The 21,642-nt window shown below is 58.0% G+C and overlaps 1 protein-coding gene across 1 annotated transcript; it reads left to right on the forward strand.

Annotated features, from left to right (window-relative positions):
- The first annotated feature begins 4,121 nt into the window (after window positions 1-4,121).
- Window positions 4,122-14,520, forward strand: INSYN1 (inhibitory synaptic factor 1). Its single transcript, XM_069457642.1, has 2 exons — window positions 4,122-4,277; window positions 13,798-14,520. Exons 1-2 carry the CDS (start codon window positions 4,122-4,124, stop codon window positions 14,518-14,520), a joined length of 879 nt encoding a protein of 292 aa, XP_069313743.1.
- Window positions 14,521-21,642: the final 7,122 nt, after the last annotated feature.

A 21,642-nucleotide genomic window follows, 5' to 3' on the forward strand; every position in this document is an offset into this window, starting at 1 on the left:
CCTCTGGTTGTCCAGAAGGCACTCCCTGAGCTGAATCTCAGAGAAGGAGGAGATGCCCAGGGCCTCCAGTAGACCCCTGTGAATACACCTCTGCGAGAACCTGGAGACCACGTAAAACCATTGGTACCCACAACATGATCACTGTGCCTGGAGCTCAACCCCCGCAGTGGGCCAGCTGCAAACCACCATCCAGCCCCACCTCTCTTGACCCCTCATCTGCTAAAGATCTCTACTGCCCTGTCGTCTGAACTTGTGAAAATGTCACTTGTACTCACTGACTCCTTGTCCTCACCAGCCATTCAGTCAGTCCTCAGTGCCCATGAATTTGGTTTCTGTCACACCCCACCCCCAAAACCACTTGCCCCTGCCATGTCACCAGTGGCCTCCTAAGTACCAAGGCCAATAGACACTTTCTGTTCCTTCTCTCATAGTCGCTCCTGCAGCCTCTGACACTGTTGAGCACTTGCTTCCTCCAGATGCTCTCCTGGGCCTACACGGCTCTCCACTCTCCTCGCCCTTCTCCTGCCTCCCCGACCACTCCTTCTCCATCTCACTCACTGACTCTTTTCCAAGTTCCAGCCCGGACCTACTGCTTCCGTTATTAAATACTTCTACACAGTGTCCCTGCCTAATCTCATCCTCTCTAATGATGACTCAAAAAAACCAAAACATTACTTTCAATCTCCAGTCTCTATCCTGAGCATGGACTCACATAGTCACCTGTCTTTTATTTCTCCCCACCTGTCCCAAACTGGACCCCTCATCTTTGCCCCAGACCTGTTCTTCCCCTCCATCCTCTAACTCAACCAGTGGCAAAACCATCTACCCAGCATCATGAGCTACAAGCTGCAGACATCCTGGACTCCCCCTCCCTCTCCAAGTTCAAATAGTCTGTTCTCAATTATTTCTCAAAGCATCCCCTCCTGCCCATCCCTGTTGCACTCAAGCCCCTCTCTCTCAACCTAACTGGACTCCATGCCTGTGGCCTAGCCCTCAAACCCACCATCCACAATGCCCCAGAGTGATCTCCCAACATCATAGCTCCCCTCTGCCCCAGGATAAAATCCAAGCTCCTAACTGAGGCCTCTGAGTCTCTCTGTGATCTCTGGTCTTCCTCTAACCCACTCTCCACAGAGCAGTCAAAATGATCTATAAAAGGCCACGGTTGACTTAAACTCCCCTCCCCCATTTCTGCTCCTGAGTCTTTGCTCCCACCCTCCTCCCTGCCTAGAAGCTGATCCCCACCTCCCCCACACTGACAGTCACCTGGGTAACTCCCACTTCGCCGTGCAAATTCAGCTCAAGGGTTGCCTTCCTGGGAGAACCTGCCAGGCCCTGGCCTGAGTTGCTCCCCCCATCCCCCACGCGCATGTTACCATTGCTTCTAGAACCTGCCTCTGTAGTTAGCTACTCAGGAGCGTCCCCATGCAGCTGTGAGCTTCCTGAAATGCTACTTTTCCTTCTCGTAGCCCCAGAGCCTAGCATGGAGCCCTGTATATGGAAGGTACTGAATAAATGTTGAGTAGCTGAACAAAATGATCCGTGTCTATCTAAGATATAGCCTCCAACCCCCAGCCCTGCCCAGGCCAGAGCTTGGCACACAGCAACTGCTGAGTAAAGATTGGCTATATTCTAGTATCTGAATTAATCTGATTTAAGGCACAGTCTGGGGTAGTTTGAGGTATGATAGGGGGCGGAGGATAGGGTCTGGATGCGGGAAACTTAGCCACAAGGGAAGCCTGGGGTGCACCGCAGCAGGGCAAGAGGGCAATGGGGATGTCTGGAGAGGTGGGAAAGGAACTGAGCCCCTAGTCCGCTGCCCCTGCGCGGCCCAGGTCAGCCGGCGTTGGCCCGGCCAGTGCGCCCCCCAGCCCCGAGGCGTGGGACCCTTCCCCTCACGCGAGTGGGGAGACTCCGGCTCGCACGCTCGGCCCTCGGCGCTCGGCGCTGGGAGGCGTGTGTGTCGCTTTAAAAGCTCCCTCCCGGCGCGCCGGGCCGGCCCCTTCCCCGGCAGCGCCGAGCGAGCGGCGCCGAGCGAGCCGGGCGGCCTCGGAGGGAGCCAGCGCCCGCTCGGGCGGCCAGTCCGGCGGGGGGCGGCCGGGCGCGGGCGGCGCGGCGCTCGGGGAGCCGGCCCAGGCCCGGAGAGCCCGGCGGGGCAGGGCAGGGCGAGGCAGCGGAGGGAGGCCCGGCCCCGACCCGGCGCCTGTTTGCCCCGCGGCAGCGACCGGAGCCCGGGGCTGCCGCGCGGGGAGCCGAGCGCGAGCGAGCGGGCGGGAGGCGGCGGGAGCCGAGCGGAGGCTGCGAGCCCGGTGCGCCCCGACCCGGCCCGCCGCGCGCCCCCTCCCTCCCTTCGCCTCGCCTCGCCTCCTCCCCTCGCCTCGCCTCTCCTCCGCCGGCACCCTGCCGCCCGCGCCCAGCCGCCGAACCCAGCCGGGCCGGGCCCTCGGCTTCGCGCGCTCGCGGCTGGGCCCGGCGGGGACCCGGGCCCCGCGGCCGACAGCGCCCCTCCCCCCGGACCCGGCGCATTCCGGACCTTTCCGAGCGCGGACTGAGCCGTGGGGGCGTCCTCGCCCCAGGCCGGCCGCGGGGCTGGGCTGAGCGGACCCTCGCGGCCGCGCCGGACTCCGCGGGTGCCGGAGCGCGGACGATCTGGGTTCGGGCTGAGTGCGTCCCGGCGCGGCAGGGCAGGGCAGACCCCGGCGGAGCCCCGACCGGCCGACTGGACTGCACAGAGCGATTCCCGACGGTGCCGAGCCCGGGAAATGCCGGGCGTGGGCTGAGGGGATCCCCGCGCCCTCCCAGTCCTCCGACTTTGGCTCACGCGCTGGGACCGGACCGGCGTCGCCTCGGCCGCCCTGCGCCCGGGTCACCTGTGGCCGCGGAGCCCCGAAATCGCCGGACCCTCGCTCATTCCCGACCCGGAGCCTGGCGAGGGTTGAGGGAGGATTTTCCGGCCCCCTTCCCTGGAGCGCGGAGGCCCCGCCCCCTCCCACCGCCCAGATGTCCCCGGCCGCGGCTCGGAGGACCTCCCTGAGGCCAGGGGCCGAGGGCTCCAGAGAAAGAAGCCCACCCTAGGGAGCCTGGGGGGCCCCCCAATCTCGTCTTGGGGCTTGGCCCCCGACGCTGCTAGGAGGGAAGGCCGGTGCCCCCACCCTCGGTGAGTCCAGGAGCGGGGGTTCTGACGGAAGGCGGGGCTGGGGGAGGGAGGGTCCGCTGGGAACGAGGGCACCCTGGGGGCGCTGGAAAGGAGGACGGGTGACTGGATAGGCCCTCTGGTGAACCAGCGGGCCAGGCCTGGCTGGCGAGGGCAGCCACGGCCAGGGTGCCCCATAGCAGGCTGAGGACTTCTGCCTCTAAAGGAGGGGGCTCCTTCCCTTTCCCTCTAGAGGAGGGGCTGCGCTGTAAACCATCTGCCTCCACCACCCCTCCCCACAAAGAAAACAAATCCCCAGCGAGGAAGGGTGCAGGCAGGGGAGAGGAGGGAGGCAGCAGTACTGCCTTGCCGGCTGGTGCTGCAGCCTGGGAGGGCTGACGCCAGGCTCGCTCTCTCTGCAGGGGGCTGCCCTCTTCCAGTCCAGCTCTCTCCCCAGAGCTGCCCACATCTGGAGCCCCCTCTACATCTGGAAGACCCTGGCCACTGTCCCTCTGCAAGTGTCAGTTACATCCAGAGACCTCTGCTTTTGCGACTGCCCAGGAGTTGTGAGGGGGTTACTGCTACCTTCCCCCCATCCCAAGGGCATCTCTTACCCTTAGTCCCTGCACAGTCATCCCCCTGCCTCTGTGTTCAGGTTCAGGCAGAGATCAACTCTGCACAGCCACAGGCACTTCAAGTCCTGGAGGCCACTCCTGGGACCCAAGGCCCCTCCCCTGCTCTCCTGTGTCCTCACCTTGACCCCCTCTGTCAGACTCTGTCTCCCTCCGGGTGTCCTATTCCCCACCCAGAGGCAGAGGAGGCAGGGTGGCAGGGGCAGGGACTGGGTGAGGGCCGCCCAGGGCCAGGGTAGGCTGGGGGGCCGTTAAGATGTGGAGCTCTGCCCGGTTGAGGGGGGCTCCGTGGAGGCAGACGCAGTGTGTGCCCGGCTGGGGGGAGTATGGGCAGGCCTGCGGCCACGTGGTGAAGGATGAACATTCGGGGCGCCCCGGACCTCGGGCAGCCCAGTGACGACCCCAGCAGTGGTGGTGAGCGGGAACGGATTCGACAGCGCATGAAGATGGTCATTGGGCAGCTTGAGGACATCCTGCGAGAGCTCAAGGAGGTGGCCAAGGAGCTGAGGGAGGTAAGTGAGGGGTGAACAGAGGCCGGGCAGACCCTATGCCAGCCTTCCTGGGCTTGGCACAAAAGTGTACTCACGTGTTTGAGTGTGCGAAACTGTGTGCATGTGTGTTGCTTTGCTGGGGACCTCCTTTCTCCTTTCCCCAAATCTGCTTTGCTGAAAACCTCACCATGCCCCATGGCTGGAGGGGCCTTGGCGTTGCAGAGATTGCTTGGGCAGAGTGTCAGTGGGCCCATAGCTCTGGAGTTAGCACTCACGGGTGCCAGGGTGGCCAGCAAGGACCGAATCCCACTATAGCTCCTTAGTGGGAGACTCTTCTGGGACCCAAGCTGACCTTTGACTCTACATCTACCTCCCAGACTTGGGCCTGGTCACAAGGGGCCCTGGGAGAGTGTGGATGGCAGTCCCCACTGCATGAGGCCCATTTCAAAGCATTCCCCCAGAGATCGCACAGGTACTCAGAACCTTGATCCTGGAAAAATTAAAGTCAGCTGTGCCCTCCCTATCCTGGGGTAAGAATGGGTCTGGGGGGCTGCTAGTGGGTATCAGAGTTCGTGTGGACATTGGCAGGGACAGAAATCTCCTCTAAGGGGTTGCATCTCTGTCCCACAGTTCTGAATGTTTTGGCCAAGGCTGAAAAGCCACTGAGAAATGCTGGGATATGTATGTCCCTCTCTGTCTCTCTAAGTGGAGCCCGGTTTAATTACTGCTTCCCACATCGCTGGGGTAATGAGGTACACATGTTCTCGGCCCTGCCCCCTGGGCTGCGTTCAAGTCCAAAACGCATGACCAGCGTTCTGAGCCACTAGCCTGAATTTGCCCGCTGGGTGCCATTACACCAGCCAGGTGGGCTTTAGGCAAATTTCAACTCCTTGTAACCAGAGCCCCTGCAGAGACGGCAGGGAGAGTGATTGAGCTGGAGTTATGGGCTCAAGCTCTCCCTGGCCAGCTGTGCCGGGAGGATAGGGGCTCCCCGAGGGATGATGAGGTGGGCTGATGGTGGCTACCAACTCCAGGCTGGCAAAGTGGCATTCCAGCCTGGCCTGAGAGCCACAGAGAGGGGGTTATTTGAAGGGCGCTGTGTTCAGAGTCGGAGTTTGGGGGGTTATAGAGATGCCAGGACAGGAGCTAAGGTTGGGCAGGGTAGCCCCTCTGCCCAGGGTCAGCCTCATGGGGCTTACCAGGAAACCCTGTCTTAGGAGGTAGAAATGACTGTTGCTTCATAGGTGGTGGTGTTTCCGCTCATGGACTGGACTGGCCATGGTCTGGGCTGAACATCTTTGGGCAGTACAGTTTAGAGGTCAAAGGCCAGATGCCCCTGAGCAACCCTTCCTCCTCCAACCTCATGGATCCAAAGAACTACAGTGCTCCCTCCCACCTCACTCCCCACCCCCTGATCTTATTTCAGATGTTCTGTAGTTCTACTAGGGCCATGGGAACTGTCCAGAGTCTGTCTTGAGCAGGGCATGCCCCAGCCAGACCACCCAAAAAGATCCAGGATTGACTCTAAGGCTGGAGTTGATACAACTCCAAGCTTATTCCCAACTGGGCACCTTCCAGGCACCTGCATCCTCTCCCTGCAGCATAGCCATCCAGAACTTGAAGGGCTCTCACAGGCACCCCAGACTAGCCCGGTCTATTTACTGTTGAAGAAGCTGAGGCCCAGAGAGGGATAGGGGCTTCTCCAAGGTCACACAGCCTACCAGTGATGGAACTAAGCCTAGAACTCAGGTTCCTGATGCCGATTCTGGGGCTTTAGCAGGTGGGCTAGTGGATGATCTCTTCCCATTTTGACAGTGGCCTTTAAGATATGATGCCTTTTGCTCATGCTATGATTCTACAGCACTAGGATTTCTTCGCAGATCTTTCGAATGTCTCCTTCTTCCCTTTTCACACTCACCCATTCCCATGTCTCCAACAGCAGAGCTTCAGGTTCATAGGCTGTGCAGCCCAAAGGTCTGAGCCAGGACAGAGAAAGATGCGTCCCCTCCCCCCACACACCCTGTAGGCCATGTGCCTCCACCCAAGACTTTGGCAGGTTGCTACAGCAACCAGAGTCTACCCCGTATGCCACCGCCTGCCCACTGCCAATGGCACCCAGCTGGGGAGGGGGGCAACCCTCAGAACTCCTGCATGTCCCAGGCAGGGTCTGGGCGTGGGGTGATGGAGAGAGGGGAGCGTGAGGGAAGGCAGGTAAGGCTCTGGGAGGCCCAGCCAGAAGAAGAGATGCCATAACTGACTTGCTGTGGGATAGGATTTAGTGGGGATGGGGTTACCAGGTGGGGGTGCCAGGCCCTGGTTTGGAGAAGAAGGTTACAGCCTCCCTACTCCCTGGAACTGTGATCTTGGCTCTTGGTCCTTCAAAGGGGCTGCAAAACTGGATATGCCTGGCTTTCCTCAATCCTCTTTTGTGGTATTTTTCTGTCAGGGGCACGGGTAGGCTCAAGGTTGAGAGGGTGGCAAACACTTGTTACCTCATCACACCCATTCCCTGGCCAGCACCAGCTCAGGGCCCATCAGTTGGGTCAGTCTCAGCCTCGCAAAGCACTTAGATGTGGAGACAAGATTCACATACAGGACTGTGGGGGGAGCTGCCCAGAATGCTTAGTGAAGGAGCAAGGCCAGCAGAGAACAAGGGCTTAGCTTCCTTCCTCTTGCCATCTTCCTCCTCCTCCTCCTCCTCCATCTGCTGCTTCCCCTCCCCAGCCCCAGACACTACTGATCATGGCAGACCCTGCTCATCCTCTTGAGCACACAGCCTGAAATTCACTGAAAGATGAGAGACACTCAAGCACTTCTTCCCTAAGCCCCAGAGCCTCAGTTTGCCCATCTCTGAGACGGAGACGATGATGATTTGCACTTGAGAATGATTTTACAAGGATTTATTGGGGGCTCGGCATGCGGTAGGGGACCCAATACCTAGTCACACTCCTAGAGGATTTGGAGCTCCCTCTCCCATACCTCCCCACCCTCCCAAACCCTGCCACACTCTGCTACTGGCTCCCTGGGTGTTTGGGAGCAAGTTCTGTCCCATAGGTGGGGAGAGTCATTTAAAGGATTAAGTGAGGTGAGGAACGTGAAAGTGCTTTGAAAGCTAAAACTGTGCTGCAGAGGGATATGACGATCAATCATTAATTAGCCTTCATCTCCTCCAGGTTCCCCAATACTCAGGGTACTAAGCCAGTCCCAGCAGGCTCTCTAAGATCCTCAAAATTCTGTAGATCTTAATTTAGAGACGCAGCACAGCTCAGGGCCCGTGAGCATGGGCTCTGCAGCCAGATGTCCCTGGTTCAGACCTGAGCTCTACTCTCTTCCTAGCCGTGTGGACTTGAGAAAGTTACTTTATCTCTCTGTGCTCTGTTTCCCCATTCGTAAAAACGAGGATACTAAATCCTATGCCTCCTCCCGCACCCCTGCCCCAGGGTGGTTATAAGAATTAAATGAGGTGTTGTATTTAAGGTACTTAGCACAATGAGGGTACAAAGCTGCCTCTGTTTCTGTGAGATATTATTACTGAGTCCCTCTAGCACTGCCCACTCCTCAGCTCCGTGTACAGCCTTGTTTCTGGAGTCACATCAGCTTCTTAGCTGTGACCCAGGAGGTCAGGACCACGTCCTGGCCTCCTGACTGGGGTCCTTAGTTTCTCCTGTCTCACACCCTGCCAACGGAGAAGGGGGTTAGGGAGTGACAGTGATGGGGTGGGAAGGAGGTCTCCAATAAGGTGGCTTTTGAACAGAGGCTCAACAGCAGTGAGGGTGCGAGTAGTGGTATCTGGGGGAAGGCAGCAGGAGCCGCCAGTAGCAAGGTCTTGAGGAGGAAGTGTGCTTGGCGTGCTCAGGATCAGCAAGGAGGCCTGTGCAGCTGGGGGGTGAGCAAGGAGAAGGGCAAGAGGAAAGGTCAGAGAGGGGGCAGGGAGTCAGATTACGTAGCTCCTTGCAGAGCATGGCATGGAATTTGGATTCATTCTCAGTGAGAATCCGGCACACGCTGCAGGAATCTCCTCCCTCCCCTGCTTCCCTGGTACCCACCAACCGGAAGCTCCCAAGGGCAGGGTTAAGCGCCCTCATCCTTGTTCCCCCTGATGTTGGGCTTAACTTTGAGCAGATACTTTCTGCTCTTTCTCTCCTTGGTCCCCCCCAACATGTCATTCAACGTGGAGGCTCAATAGTGATCCTTGTGTTGACCACCTGTATCCCCCAAGCCATCAGTGACTCTTGGGTGGGCACAGTTGCCCACTTTGGCCCCAGGAGTATGAAGGGGTGGGCACAACCTTACCCCAGCCTGGGGTGGCAGTGGAGGATCCCCCCACTGATTTTCGCAGGAAGCAGGCACTGTGGCATTCTGTTTTCTGGTTGCTCATTGTGCAGTCCCATCAGCAAGGGGCCACGTCTGAAGGTGGCAGGGAAAGCCATGGGCCGTGCGAGCGTGAGATAAATGTGGCCTAGCCAGGAAGCAGCTGGAGCAGGAGAGGCTGGGGACCACGGAGCTGTGCCAAAGTGGGTCAGCTCCGTCACCCGCAGCTCAGCAAGAATTGCGCGGATTTTTTTCTTATTATTTTTTTCACGCCTTCCTTTCCTCCCTTTTCCCTTTGCCTTCTCCTCCTCCGGACAGATTCACTGAAGATCTCTGGCCAATTAGGCCAAATTGCAGGATGAGAGCTGTGAATCACGGTCAGCTCGCTCCCCCCCTCCCCAACTCCACAGCCCCCCAGGAAGATAATAACGTAATCACAGAATTAAAAAATAATCAGTGGCCATAAATAATGCAGAATCCCCAGTTATATAACCAGCTGCCTGGGGAGCTGGGAGGGAGGGAAGGAGGTAGCGCTTGTCAGGCAAGGTGAGGTGGGGCGGGGTGCGGGGAGGACGCTGGTTCTGGGACTCCCGGGCCCTGAGTCCTGGCTCTAGGGCCTTGGGAACACGGAAATGCTTTCCTTGTGGAGGGGGCTTGGCAAGGGCTGGAGGGAGAGCTGGGGCCAAGCAATATTGGAGCATCCAGGACCAGGGATCGCTCCTCAGGAAAGGAGCCCCCGGCAGTTTTTATGAACCCCTGTCCAACTCATCCTCATATCCAATAGCTGTGACTGGAGAGTGTGCTGACCCCGTGCCAAGCTGGGAATATGGTGGGCAAACAGACCCGGTCCCACCCTCACGGGTTTACTTTCTAGCGGAGAGACAGATCCCAACCACGTTACGACGTATGCGCGCAAAATCGTAGCAGTGATAAATATGATGTGATATTTGAGGGAGAGGTGCAGGGCACCTTGAGAGCCTTTCACAGGGAACCTGACCTCGGCTGGGGAGCAGGGAAGCTTCCTTTTGGAAGTGACAACAGAGACAGGGTGAGCAGGAAAGGAGGGAGGGCGAGTCAGGTGAGGCCCAGAGGCAGGAGCGAGCTAGCTGGGGCGTGTAGGGGTGGTGAGGAGGCAGGCCTGGCAGGGTGGAGGCTGCTTGCTGGGTAGGGAAGCTGGTTGGTGGGGACTTGTGTTTGGGAGGCTGTGGAGTTTGGGGAGCATGGAAGGACTGGAAGCAGACAGGCGATGTGGTCCTGTGACCAATTAGAAAGTGCCTAGATGCACCATGGAGCAGGAGCAGGACAGAGAGTCGCAGTCAGTGGGAAGACTAGATGGGTGCAGTTTTTCAGACAAGGGGAGCTAGGGCTGTGACCAGGACAGAGGTTGGGGACAACCTAGGACAGGGCCGAGGACCCCCACTGGGTTCTGTCACAGCCCTCAGTCCTGCCTTTCCTCTCTAGACCTCCCTCGGGGTCCCCCCAGAGCAGGTCATTCTTGGTCTTACGGTGCCATGGCCAGTAGTTAGGATTCAACTTCTGGTCTCAGCTCCTTCCAGCCTCTGAGCCTCGTTTTCCCCATCAGCAAGCACACGGGGACAGGGGGGCTCCACGGCGTCTCCGTCCCTTCTGGCTCGAGGGTTGTGATTTTATGGCTCCGTTTCTGTCTCCACTCTCTCCCCGTCTCTTTTCTTCTGTGTATATAATTATTTCCCTGCACTCCAAGACAATCCCAAATTACATGTAGACAAAATGATTATTAAATCTCAGGGAGAAATCACAGATTTCAAGACATCCAAAGCAGAGAGGCAGGTAGCTCAGGGCCTGCCCTCCACACTGGTCCCATGAAATGAGGCACCGGAAGGGCGGTGGGGTTTGTGGACTGACCCAGGCCCCCGAGTAGAAGCCGGGTACCCATGGGCACATGGCTTCCCTTCTGATCCTCACCTCTGTCGTTCATCAAGTGGTTGTCACCTGTCCCCCCTAACAGACTGAGCCAGACTTGCCCGTGAGCCTCATAGCCTCTTCTGGTTCTGTTCTGTCTGGAGACAGCCCTACTTTGGGCAAAATAGATACTACCTGAGTGCTGGGATTTGAAAGGCCCAATATATACCATTATTCTGCCACAGGCACTGGAAATTTCTCCATCGGAGATCAGAGTGTCATTCCTTTGGTGCAGAACTGAATCCCATCTGCTCTTGGGCCTGGGGCCAGGGGCGTGGTCATGTGTTAGCACCCATCCATGCGTGGTGGATGTTGCTAATCTACCTTGTTCTCCTTCATGCTTTCCAAAGTGCATTAAGTCAGTAAATCCCCACAACAGCCCTTTCACGTTGGTACTGCTAGTATTCTCCTTTGATGGTGAAACTTAGGTACAGAGAAGTTGAGTAACTTGGCCGAGGTCCCACAGCTGGTAAGTAGTGGGACCCCCAGAGACCAGGTTGTCAGTGGCTTAGCTGTGCCCACCCCGTAGTTCCAAGCACGTTCATATCTGTTAAATTTTCATCATCCTGGATGAGGGCGTGTCATTCTGTTTCACAGGGCAGGACACCAAGACTTGGAGGGGGATAAATATTTGCCTAAGGTCTCTCTGCCAAGAGATGGTAATCTTGGGGCTCAGACCCAAGCCTCCCTCTCTCCCTTCCCTCCATGTCCCCAGAGTGGAACCAGAGAGGGGTGTGCTAAGGAAGAAGGGGAAGGGCTGGAATGTGAAATCCTCCTGAGCGGGTGGCGGCAACGGCTTCTTGGGTTGAGGGATGCATCCTGGATCTTCCCTGCTGCTGGGCCCGGGGCACGCAGGGCTCGTCCTCACTGAGCATTAGGAGGCTCAGCTTCTGGGCCCAGCCTGACCTCAGCTGACTCTGTGACATCACAGCCAAGTCATTCAACTCCAGATTCCTACTGGCATTCTCCCCACCCTCAGGCAGAAGCAGACTGTCAATAGCTCCAGCTAGATCAGGGAAATCTCACTGGAGAGTGTAGCAGGGCCTCTCCTAAGGCTGACAGTGCCTCCCATTGCTGTGTTTCCACCGGGCTTAAATCCTCAGTACCCTAGGCTGCTGGTTTTCGGGGTGTGTCCCTGGACCCGCCGCAGCAGCACAGCACCTGGGAGCATGTTGATGTGCACCTTCTCCGGTCCCGCAGCAGGCCTGCACGGTCAGACTCTGGGGAGAGAGCTGAGGCCCACGCAGGTCTGAGGACCCCCACTCCAGGCCAGAGCTCCCACCAGCCTTGTGGGGGGCGGAGGGGGTGTGGGTGAGGCAAAGGCTTCTGGGGATGTGAGCTTCTCTAGGGAGCGGGAGTTGTCCTAGGCGGGCAGCACAAGGAGGGGGTTGCCAGACTGGAGGGTGGGGCCTGTCCCCACTGCCTGCCAAGCCCAGCAGTCACGGCAGCACCACACGACAGTGTGCAGTTTTCTAGGGGACTGTGGAAGTGGGAATCTCAGCCCCTCCAGGGACTAGCACCTCTGACTCCCCATCTATAAACTCACGACATAATGATCTGGTGGGGGGAGGTGAGCACTACGAAGCATGGGCAGAAGGCCTGGCTCACAGTAGGTGCTCGGAGATGGGCGGTGATGTCACTCTATCCCCAGTGCTGCACGGACCCCTTTTGCTGCCCTTTTCACTGTTCCCCATGAAGCTCTGGTGAGGTTGGCAGGGCTGGGATTGTCATCCCCACTTGCTGGGGAATCAAGCTGAGGCCCAGAGAGGTTATGTGACTTGCTCAAAGACACACAGAACCCAGGTGCCCTGACTCCCCCAGCTCTTCTGCAGGACTCAGCCGAGTGGTTTCTCCTCTCCTGGCTGGAGGCCATGGTGAGTGGACATTCCTAGGCACCAGGACCCAAAACAGCTTCTCAGAGTCACCGCTGTGGACACAGAGTCCTAGGATCTCGGAGATGGAAGGAACCTTGGAGATAAGCTAGTTCACCCAACCTTTCCATTTGCGACTGAGCAACTGAGACCTAGAGAGGGAAATTGCTGACCGGGTCACCTGCGTCCTGCCCCGGTCCTGACCAGTAGTCGTCCACTGACCCACACCGCTCTGGCCATCAGTTTCATTCATGCTTCCTCCTTTGCTTTGGAGAAAGCACCCAAAGCACCCCCACTCCTTGCCAAACATGGAGCGCATCCCCGGACAGCAGTAGTCCTCGGTAAATGTTCGTTGAATGAAGGACTTAATTAGTTAATTAATTAACTAACTGCTCTGACCCCAGGTGAAGAACGCTGGAGAGGCACTGAGAGCTGGATCTGGTCTTGACGGCTCACGGTGTGTCTCTCTGTTCCTGGGTGTCTGTCACTGACTCGGTCCCTGCACTTCGCTTGTATTGTTTTGCTGTGTTGTTTTCAGCTGGAATTTTCTCTCTCCCTTCTCTTGTGCTGTCCTCTCTCTACATCTCTGACGGGGTCTCCCTCCTGCCCTCACTGTCTTCCTCCCTGATTTGTGTGCTGACAGTGGCCCGGGAAAGGGGGTGTCCTGAGGCGAGGCTGCTCGTATGGAAGCCGAGGGCTTCGCTTTATGCAGGGCAGGGCAGGGTGCAGCGACCTCCACAGCTGAGCTGCCCCCGAGTGCGTTTAACAAGCAGCTCTGGGCTTTGTTACTGCTTTCCAAATAACGCTTGCCTCTTCCTTCTCCAACAAGCCGGGGTTGTCTCCGCTCATCAGTGGGCAGGAAGGGAAGGAGCAGGCGGCTCCGGGGCATGAGGTGGGGTGTGGGAATCTAGCCAGTGCCATACACCTGGTGGGCACCTATGGGCGACAGTCATTGACCGACTGCAGGGACTGGCCCAGGAGGCTTTAGAAGGCCTGGACAGGGTCTTCTGTGTGGCCACCCCATGTCATTCCCTTTCTGAGGGTGGGTGGGCTGCTCATCTCTCTTGAATGCTGGAGTCCCTCAGCCCCTCTTAAATGGCCCTCTGTCAAGCAAAGCAAGACCAACCCCTGCTCACCAGGGCCGCCCCAGAACAGTGGCCGTGTTTGTGGGAGAGGGGTGTGCGAATGGACGGGGTACAGGGCAGGAAAGCAGACCCCTTCCCCCAAGGGACTGCAGAGTGGTGAACAGGCTTTTGGGAAGGGCTGGAACAGTCTGCCCGCCAGGGTCCAGTGGGCCCTCCACAGAGCAAACAAACCTGTAGCCTCAGGCCCAGTCACCAGCCAGGGGCTCTAGCAGGGCAGGGCGGAGGCACACTCATGCCTGGCCCCTCTCATCTGCTCTCCCCTTCCCTGGTCAGGTGGTGAGCCAGATCGATAAGCTAACCTCAGACTTCGACTTTGAACTCGAGCCGGACGACTGGACCACAGCCACTGTGAGCAGCACCTCTAGCAGCGACAAGGCGGGCGTGGGCGGCCCCTTTGACCTGGGCCACCTGGACTTCATGACAGCTGATATCCTCTCGGACAGCTGGGAGTTCTGCTCCTTCCTGGACGTCTCCACCCCCTCAGACTCTGTGGACGGCCCCGAGTCGACGCGGCCAGGGGCTGGCCCTGACTACCGGCTCATGAACGGTGGCACACCCATCCCCAATGGGCCACGAGTGGAGACCCCAGACTCCTCCAGTGAGGATGCCTTCAGCGCTGGCCCCGCGAAGAGCCAGCTGCCCCAGCGGACCCCAGGGACGCGGGAGAGGGTGCGGTTCAGTGACAAAGTGCTCTACCACGCTCTGTGCTGCGATGACGAGGAGGGGGACAGTGAGAAGGAGACGGAGGAGGAGGAGGCAGGCCTGCCCCCGGAGCCTTCCCACACAGAGGCCCACACAGGCCCTCACCAGCCCTCCCCAGCCCCCTACAAGCCAAGGCGCTCTTCACTGACCAGCCGCCGCCCAGGCCCCACCTCGGCCCCCGATCAGACCCGAAGGGTCACGAGGAACAGCAGCACCCAGACGGTGTCAGACAAGAGCACGCAGACGGTGCTGCCCTACACGGCCACTAGACAGAAAGCCAGGGGGAAAAACTAGGGGCTGGGGAGGGGCTGGGGGGCGGTGGGCACATAGAGCTATAAATATATATATATTTAAACAAATGCCGTCATAATAAAATTTTGAAATGCTAAGGATCCAGCCCCGCAGGCCCCAAAGCTTTCACGGAGCTCATCTTAGACACAGAGATGTCCACTCGCCTCCCAGGTCCCGGGAGGTGTGGCCGGAACCGCCCTCCCTCCCTTCGCATTGCAGGGCTCCTGAAGGGGGTGTCTGAAAGTATGTAAATGAGATGGGAGGTCTAACCTGGCCCCCCCCTTGCAAGCCTCTGGGCACCATGGTGGATTCTGGCTGCTGGCCTGGGCCAGGGCCCGGAGGGGACTCCTCAACAGGAGGCAGGCTCTAAAGGGAGCAGTGTCCTCCCCCTCCCCGCCCTGGGCAGGGCTCACGGTTGGGATGTTTTGAAGACTGCAGGACTCAGGACCTGGGGATAGCATCACTCTGGCGGGGCCCTGGATCACTTGCACCTGCCATCCTTCTACTCCAAGGCAAACTTACCTGGGTACACACAACCCTGCCTCACCGCCTTCCATCTCAGGGTTGGCCGGGACGTAGAGGAAGGGCAAGCTCTCCGTGGGGCAGGCCTCCAGCTGGGATGCTGAGCTTCCACAGCGCCTGGAGGATCAGGCGGGGCTGGGCAGAGGTTTGTTTGGAGAGGCCTGACCACCCCAATCCTTTCAGCTCCCATTCTCAGCCTGGTCCTGAGACCAGGACCAAAGCCTCAGGGCAAAGCCTCAGCCTGGCTTGGCCCTCAGCATACCTGAGATCTGTGCAAGAAAGCAGCAGCTGCCACGGGGCTGTGCACCAGGGCCACAGACAGGCTCCTGACCCCTCTTACCAGGCAGGCAGCCTTGGGGAGCCGTCCCATGGCCCTACTCTGCCCCTGCACCTCCACACTCAGGCTCTGAGCCCACCTGAGCAGGTCTTGAACAGAGACCAGGTAAGAGCCTAGAGGCACTAGGGCTTCATATGGGGCATGGCCTGCACAGGGACAGCATCTGCATATCCTTGGGATAATAATCACAATTGTGGCTCACATTTATTGAGCAGGTCTCTATGCCAAATACATCTTACAGCATCACCTCATTTAATCTTCATAATAACCCAAAAAGATAGGAACCATTAATATCCCCATTTTTCAAATGAGAAGACTGAGGTTCACAGTGGTTAAGTAACTGGCCCAAGGTCACAGAGCCTTGCCACCCTGCCCCCCATGAGCCAGCTCTGCTATCTAGCAGCTGTGTGGCCTTGGGCAAGTCCATTTGCCTCCCTGAGCCGACCTACCTCATCTATAAAATGGGTCTGAGAGTCTTCACCTACCTCACCAGCTGCTGTGGGGCTCCAACAAGACGGTGAATGTGAAAACACTTGATAAACTGAAGGCACTGGACACACTCTGTGGTCGGTGTGGCCCCAACCCAGGTTTTCCAGTGATTTCCATGGCAAGGGGGCCCGGGGTGGGGAAAGAAGCCACCCCCATCCAACTGGGAGCTGTCCCTGAGTCAGAAGCACTGCACCACTTTGTGCCTCCTCGCAGTAGCTCGAGGTCAGGAGACGGCCACAGCTTGATTCACTGCCCCTCGCTGTGAGCAGGGAGGTGGCACCGTTGGCATAGCAAGGACATCACCCCTCAGGGGCCTCCCTGCCACGCATTTCAATTAAGGCAGATTTACAGCCCACCAGGGCCTGTCGGGGAGGGGGCCCTGCCAGCAGGCCTGGCAGCACCCACTGCTCCTGCCTGAGGAGGTGCTGTCCAGCCCGCTGCGGGGCGACAGTGAGACTGTGCAGGCCAGTCTGGAGCAGGTGCAGGGGATGCCACCAGGAGATTGGGCAGACCTGGGGTGTCTGCAGTGTTGGGATCGCTCCTCGAGCCCATGGTGAGATCAGAGCCCTAAAGAGCTAGCTGGGGTGCAGCCTCCCCAGTGGAAATCCGGGGATGCAGTGGGCCCTGGCCAGCTCTCCCCAGCTCAGGCCCGAGAGCCAGGGCTCTGCCACCCTGACAGGAGAGGGCAGTCCCCTCCCAGGAATGGGCCCACCTGGCTCTCAGATGGACATCCAGTTCTCCTCCTGAAACTTGTTTTTCATGTTCAATGGCAAGATCATTTTTATACTTGTAGTTTCTCATCTTTACGAGAGTCAGGGAAAAGAAACCTACAGAATAGTTCCCATTTCACAGAGGAAGAAACTGAGGGTCAGAGGCAGAGGCCTCTGGGAGAGCCCTGGGTGACAAAATGACCTCTGCTGGGTGAGCCCCCGCCACACCCTGGCTCTGTGCGACTACACGTCCATCACTTGTTTTCTGCTTCCCCACACCCCCAGCTGCTTGCCCCAGAGGCGGCAGTGGGGCCAGTGTGTCCTGGAAGAGGGGGAAGTGGGCTTTGAAATGGATACAGGTTCACCTTGGGGAAGGCCCCAAGAGTACTCGGCTGCTTTCATAATCTTGCCACACCCAGCGTAGGCCTCACTGACAGTGGGCTGGGGTCCCCTGGCTCCTTATGACTTCAAACACAGAATGTGGCCACCTACGGAGAGAGACAGAACTCTGTCAGCGCCGCTGAGCCATGGAGTGGGCTGCTTCTGGGTCGGGAGCTCCCATCCTTGGGGCAGACACGGCCATCCTCAGACCCTCCTGCAGACCTTCCAGGTACGCCCTTCACTGCTCTTCCCTGACTCCAAACCTCTGCCGGTTTCTGGGTTTCCTCACCCAGAAAGTCCCATCGGATTTCTCTGCTTCCAAAAGTCCTGTTTCAGTGACCACCTACTGTGTGCATAGGCTTGTGCTGACAGGTGCTGTGGCGGGGGTGGGAGGGAGCCAGGCCCTTGTGACAGAGAGCAGTCATGTCACAACAGATAACATATGTGCGCTGAGCACGTACTGTGCACGGGCATTGTTCTAAGCGTAGGCATTGTCTCACTTACTCCTCACAGCGATTTGAGATAAGCAACTTTACTTATGCCTACATAGTTTCCAGATGAGGAAACAGAGGCTCTGAGAAGTGAAACAACTGGCCTAAGCATACACAGGATGGGTTACGGAACCAGGATGGGACCTCAAACTCAGTGACTGAGCACGCAGACATCTGTCAAAATATATGGTGAAGCTGGTGCTCTGGTCCCTGGGGGTGAGGGTCTGAGAGCCAGGCAGGCCTTGGGAAGTAGGGGGGTGGGTGTTGGAAAGAGAAAAACTATGAACATGGTTCAGACTTCGAAGAACTCGGCTACTGTTAACTTGAATGTCACAACTCCTGACTCAGAGCCTGGCACTGAATGGATTACGGGTTCAGTAGATGTTTGTTGAATGAATAAATGAGCCCCCTTTGCAGAGGGGCATCCATTGCGCATTCATGCAATCAGCTTTTATTGCAGACCTCCTGCCTGCCAGGTCTCGTGTTGCTTGCACAGACACATACACACACAGCTCCCCTGGGAGGGTCTGGTCTGGTGTGGCCAGGGACTGGGCAACGTCAAAACTGAAGGGTGTGGGTTTCAGCACTGAGAAGCCAGAGCTGGCACCGGGTCTAGCCCGGAATGCCTGGAAAGGAGGCAGAAGTGGGAGGGGGAGCCAGCTTGGTGAGGAGAACACCCTGGGACGTGTCCTGGGGAGGGTGGGGAGGGGGTCCCAGCCTGACACCATGTTAATAAGGTGGGCACATTGCCATGTCCTCAGTGTCTAAGAATGAGGAGGCATCACTGTCTCCATTCTGTAGATGAGGGACAGGTGCTTTAGTCTGCAGAAGGGGTCTAACGGGGCCGAAGGGCAGAAGGAGGGCAAACTATTCAGAGACCCCAGCGCCATCCCCGTCCTTAGAAACAAAGTGAGGCCATGCCAACAAGAAGGGAAAGAGGGGAGCCGGGAATTAAGGAGGCAGCAGAGCCAGCCCTCCCCCAACCCCTCCTGAGTTCCCTTTCTCTCTTCCAAGCCCTCCTGCGCCCACCTATCTCCCGTCCCACAGCGGGGACTTGTGCAAGAAAATTGACATTTATTAACAGCCTAGTACGTCAGGCGCCATGGCACATCTTTTAGCTAACACTAAATGACAGATTCAGTTGTTCCCAGAACAGAATACTTTGCTCAATAATTATTTATTGAGTCAATGGATTAACCACAATTCTTATTTTACAGGTCAGGGGAGGAAACTGAAGAACAAATAAGGCGTTTGTTGAAAGTGAAAAACTGGCAGCGCTGGGGGTAGACATTGCTGTCATTACTTACGCTACGTAAAGTGCTACTATTTATGCGATCCCTGCTATGTGACTGTCAGGCACTCTGCATCTTGCTCGCCAGGGTCCAAGGGAGCCTTCTTCGACTCCACTTTAGGCCGGACTGGCAGAACCCACCCCGTGCTTCCCAGCGGGTCTGCGGCACTGACAAGGCGACCGGCAGAAAAACAGCTCCAGGTCCAAAGTGCCCTTCCTCACTGTTCATATCTCTGGCAGAGCCAGGAAGTCTCGCCTGCCCTCAGCCCGGAAAATGGCCAGGCCCTTCCTGGTCGGGCTTACCTGGCTCCAGGTGGGGGCTGGAGCATCTAGGAAAGACTTGTGGGAGGAGGAGGGATTTGAAATGCAGTAGAGCTCAGACACCTAGAAGTGGTGATGAAGGGCATTTGGAACTGGTGGAACGTCACAAAAAGATGGCTGGGGGGACCACAGGTCGGTAGAGACAGGCCTTGTTAAAGCAGAGGACACGTGTGGGTGCAAACTGGGAAGATGAGCACACCTTCTGCAAGGGACTTCAGAGTCCCCATACCCTGTCAGAGCCACTCCATCCTCTTCACTGCAGGGGAGGGAGTCAGGGTATCCCCGTCTAGTCTGAGGCTCGGGGGACAGGTTTAAGCCAGCTCAGCAGCCGTTACCCGGCAGAGACGATCATGCTAGGGACCCACTTTGATGACCAGATAAGAGCAGCACATGATGAGCACATTGGGAAGTAACACAGATACGCGAAGCCCTTGGAAATTATTTGATCTTACAAGTAGGTTAAGCATTCCTCCTGCAATGCCGTCTCAGCGAACCTTTCTTTCCTCCACGGGGCAGAGGGGTGGGACGCTGGAGCCGCGTCTTCCGGTTACACGTCCATTACACGGGAGCTACCCGGGATGCTCGTGCGACCCGATTCTCCCACCCGCCTGCCCCGAACCCCGACTGCAGAGAGGAGCACAGCTGCCATCACCAGCTGCCATCACCACCCACCTCTCCAACTTCACCTGCACCAGCCCTGCCTGCCGAGGGGACCGAGAGTCTTGGTGGGTGACTTCAGGCCCACGTTGTACAGGACGTAGGCGCGGTGCTGATCAGATCTGACTCCCTGCCAGGAACGCTCAAGCCCACGTAGCTGCCTGTGGCTCAGGGCCCTTTCAAGTCCTGCTGGGACGTGGAGAGGTCAGAGGCCTCCCGCTCTGGGCCATTAGTCCGTGGTGCAGACCACCCTGGTCCCCTCCCTGTGCCATCTTAGGAGCGCTCAGCCTCCAGACACCACCCCACTCCTCCTCCACCCCCAGGAGAGCAGGGCGGGGTATGGGGGTCACCACCAGGCACAGCCTGTGGAGGAACTGTGGGAAGAGGCCTGGGGACCCGGATCTTTGCAGGGTTTCCTTGTCTCATCCTGGCCAGTGATGGGGCTTCCCTAGGAGACCCCTGTAAGAATGGAGACTTTTTCCTTAGCCAAATAGTAGACAGATTGTGGGCGGCTTCCCAAGGGAGGCAGCGATGGCTGAGCCCCCTTTGGAGAGGTGGGGAAGGGGAAGGAGGCTCACTACTAGCTAGTGACCCAGGGGTGCAGGGAGGGGGACAGAAGCCTGGTTCCTGCTCACAGCCAGAAATCTCGGCACTATCTCACCCCTTTGCCCCCCAGAGACTGACCACTCCTGTGGGGGACAGTGCCGGGAAGAGGCATATTTGCCCCTGCGACCTAGACGGAATGTGGAGGGTTAAATCCAGAAAACCAGCCAATGAGAGCAGAAAAGTCCCAGGAGTGATGAGCCCTCCCACTGCAGGGGGTGAGGGTGGTTGGGGTTGGCCTGTGATCCCAGGGGCTCAAAGGAGGTCCCTGCGTATGGGTCAGGACATGGTCCCAGGGGTGGGGGCTCAGCCTGACACCACTTTAATAGGTGGGGCACACTGCAGTGTCCCTGGTGCCTGAGAATGAGCTGCCAACCCCTCTCAAGGTTGACTTCGCTCCATGTCTGGTGCAGGCAAGAGGAGAGGGTTTTTTCAGAGTGGCCCCCAGACATGGAGTCCAGTCTTGCCCACTCAGCATCTGGCTGTCCCTAGGGTTCCAGCCTTCCTCAAGGAAGGCCCATTCCTCTGGCGTCCTAAAAGAAGGGTTTCTTGTGTTCAGCGGGAGGCTGGGACCAGTAGTGGGGAAGCTGCGGCTTGTCCTCCTGCCCCGGGAGCGGGAGGCGTTCTGAGAACTTCTCTAGCCCAGGGACACCCCTCCTTTCAGGTCAGGCTAACCCTACTCACCCCCCCCCCAATTCCCTGGGTGTTTCTCTTCCAGAGGTTGCAAATTGGTGGCCTGCACTGCTGTTTTGCTTCCCACATTTTTATTAAAAAAGGATTTTACATGAAAATCCAGATTTCAAATTTCTTAGAAAAAAATCAGTCACTGTGACAACACTGGGCTGGCCTTCCCACACATTCCCAGTCAGCAGGAGCTGAGCAGCGGGGCGCCTCTGGATGGGCCAGGCACTCACCGGCATCCCCACCCAGCCCTGGTGGCTCTCGTACATTCACACTGGCTCCAAAGTCTCCTTCCCTCGTGTCATCCCTTCCTTCCCGCCCCTGCCGTGTCTGAAGGATGCCTTCGATCCGCCCTCGTTACCTCACGGAGGTTTACTCCCTCCAACACACACTGTCTCTTCCAGTGGACTGCAGGCTCTGTGCGGGCAGGAACAACCGTGGTGCACCCGTTGTGCTTCCAGAAGCTGGCCCGGGGCCTGGCACGTGGGGGTTCTCAGTGAATGTGCGCTGGATGAACAGGCCTCTCGCCTCTGCTCCAGCCCTCCTTGGCCCTCAGGGCCTACACCCCTCTCCAGACTCAAGGTGGAAGGACGGGACCCCCAGGGCTTCCTGCCAGGGAGGGCTGTCACGCTGGGTCTTGGG

The sequence above is a fragment of the Eulemur rufifrons genome, chromosome 2, assembly GCF_041146395.1.
Source record: "Eulemur rufifrons isolate Redbay chromosome 2, OSU_ERuf_1, whole genome shotgun sequence".
Classification (NCBI taxonomy): domain Eukaryota; kingdom Metazoa; phylum Chordata; class Mammalia; order Primates; family Lemuridae; genus Eulemur; species Eulemur rufifrons.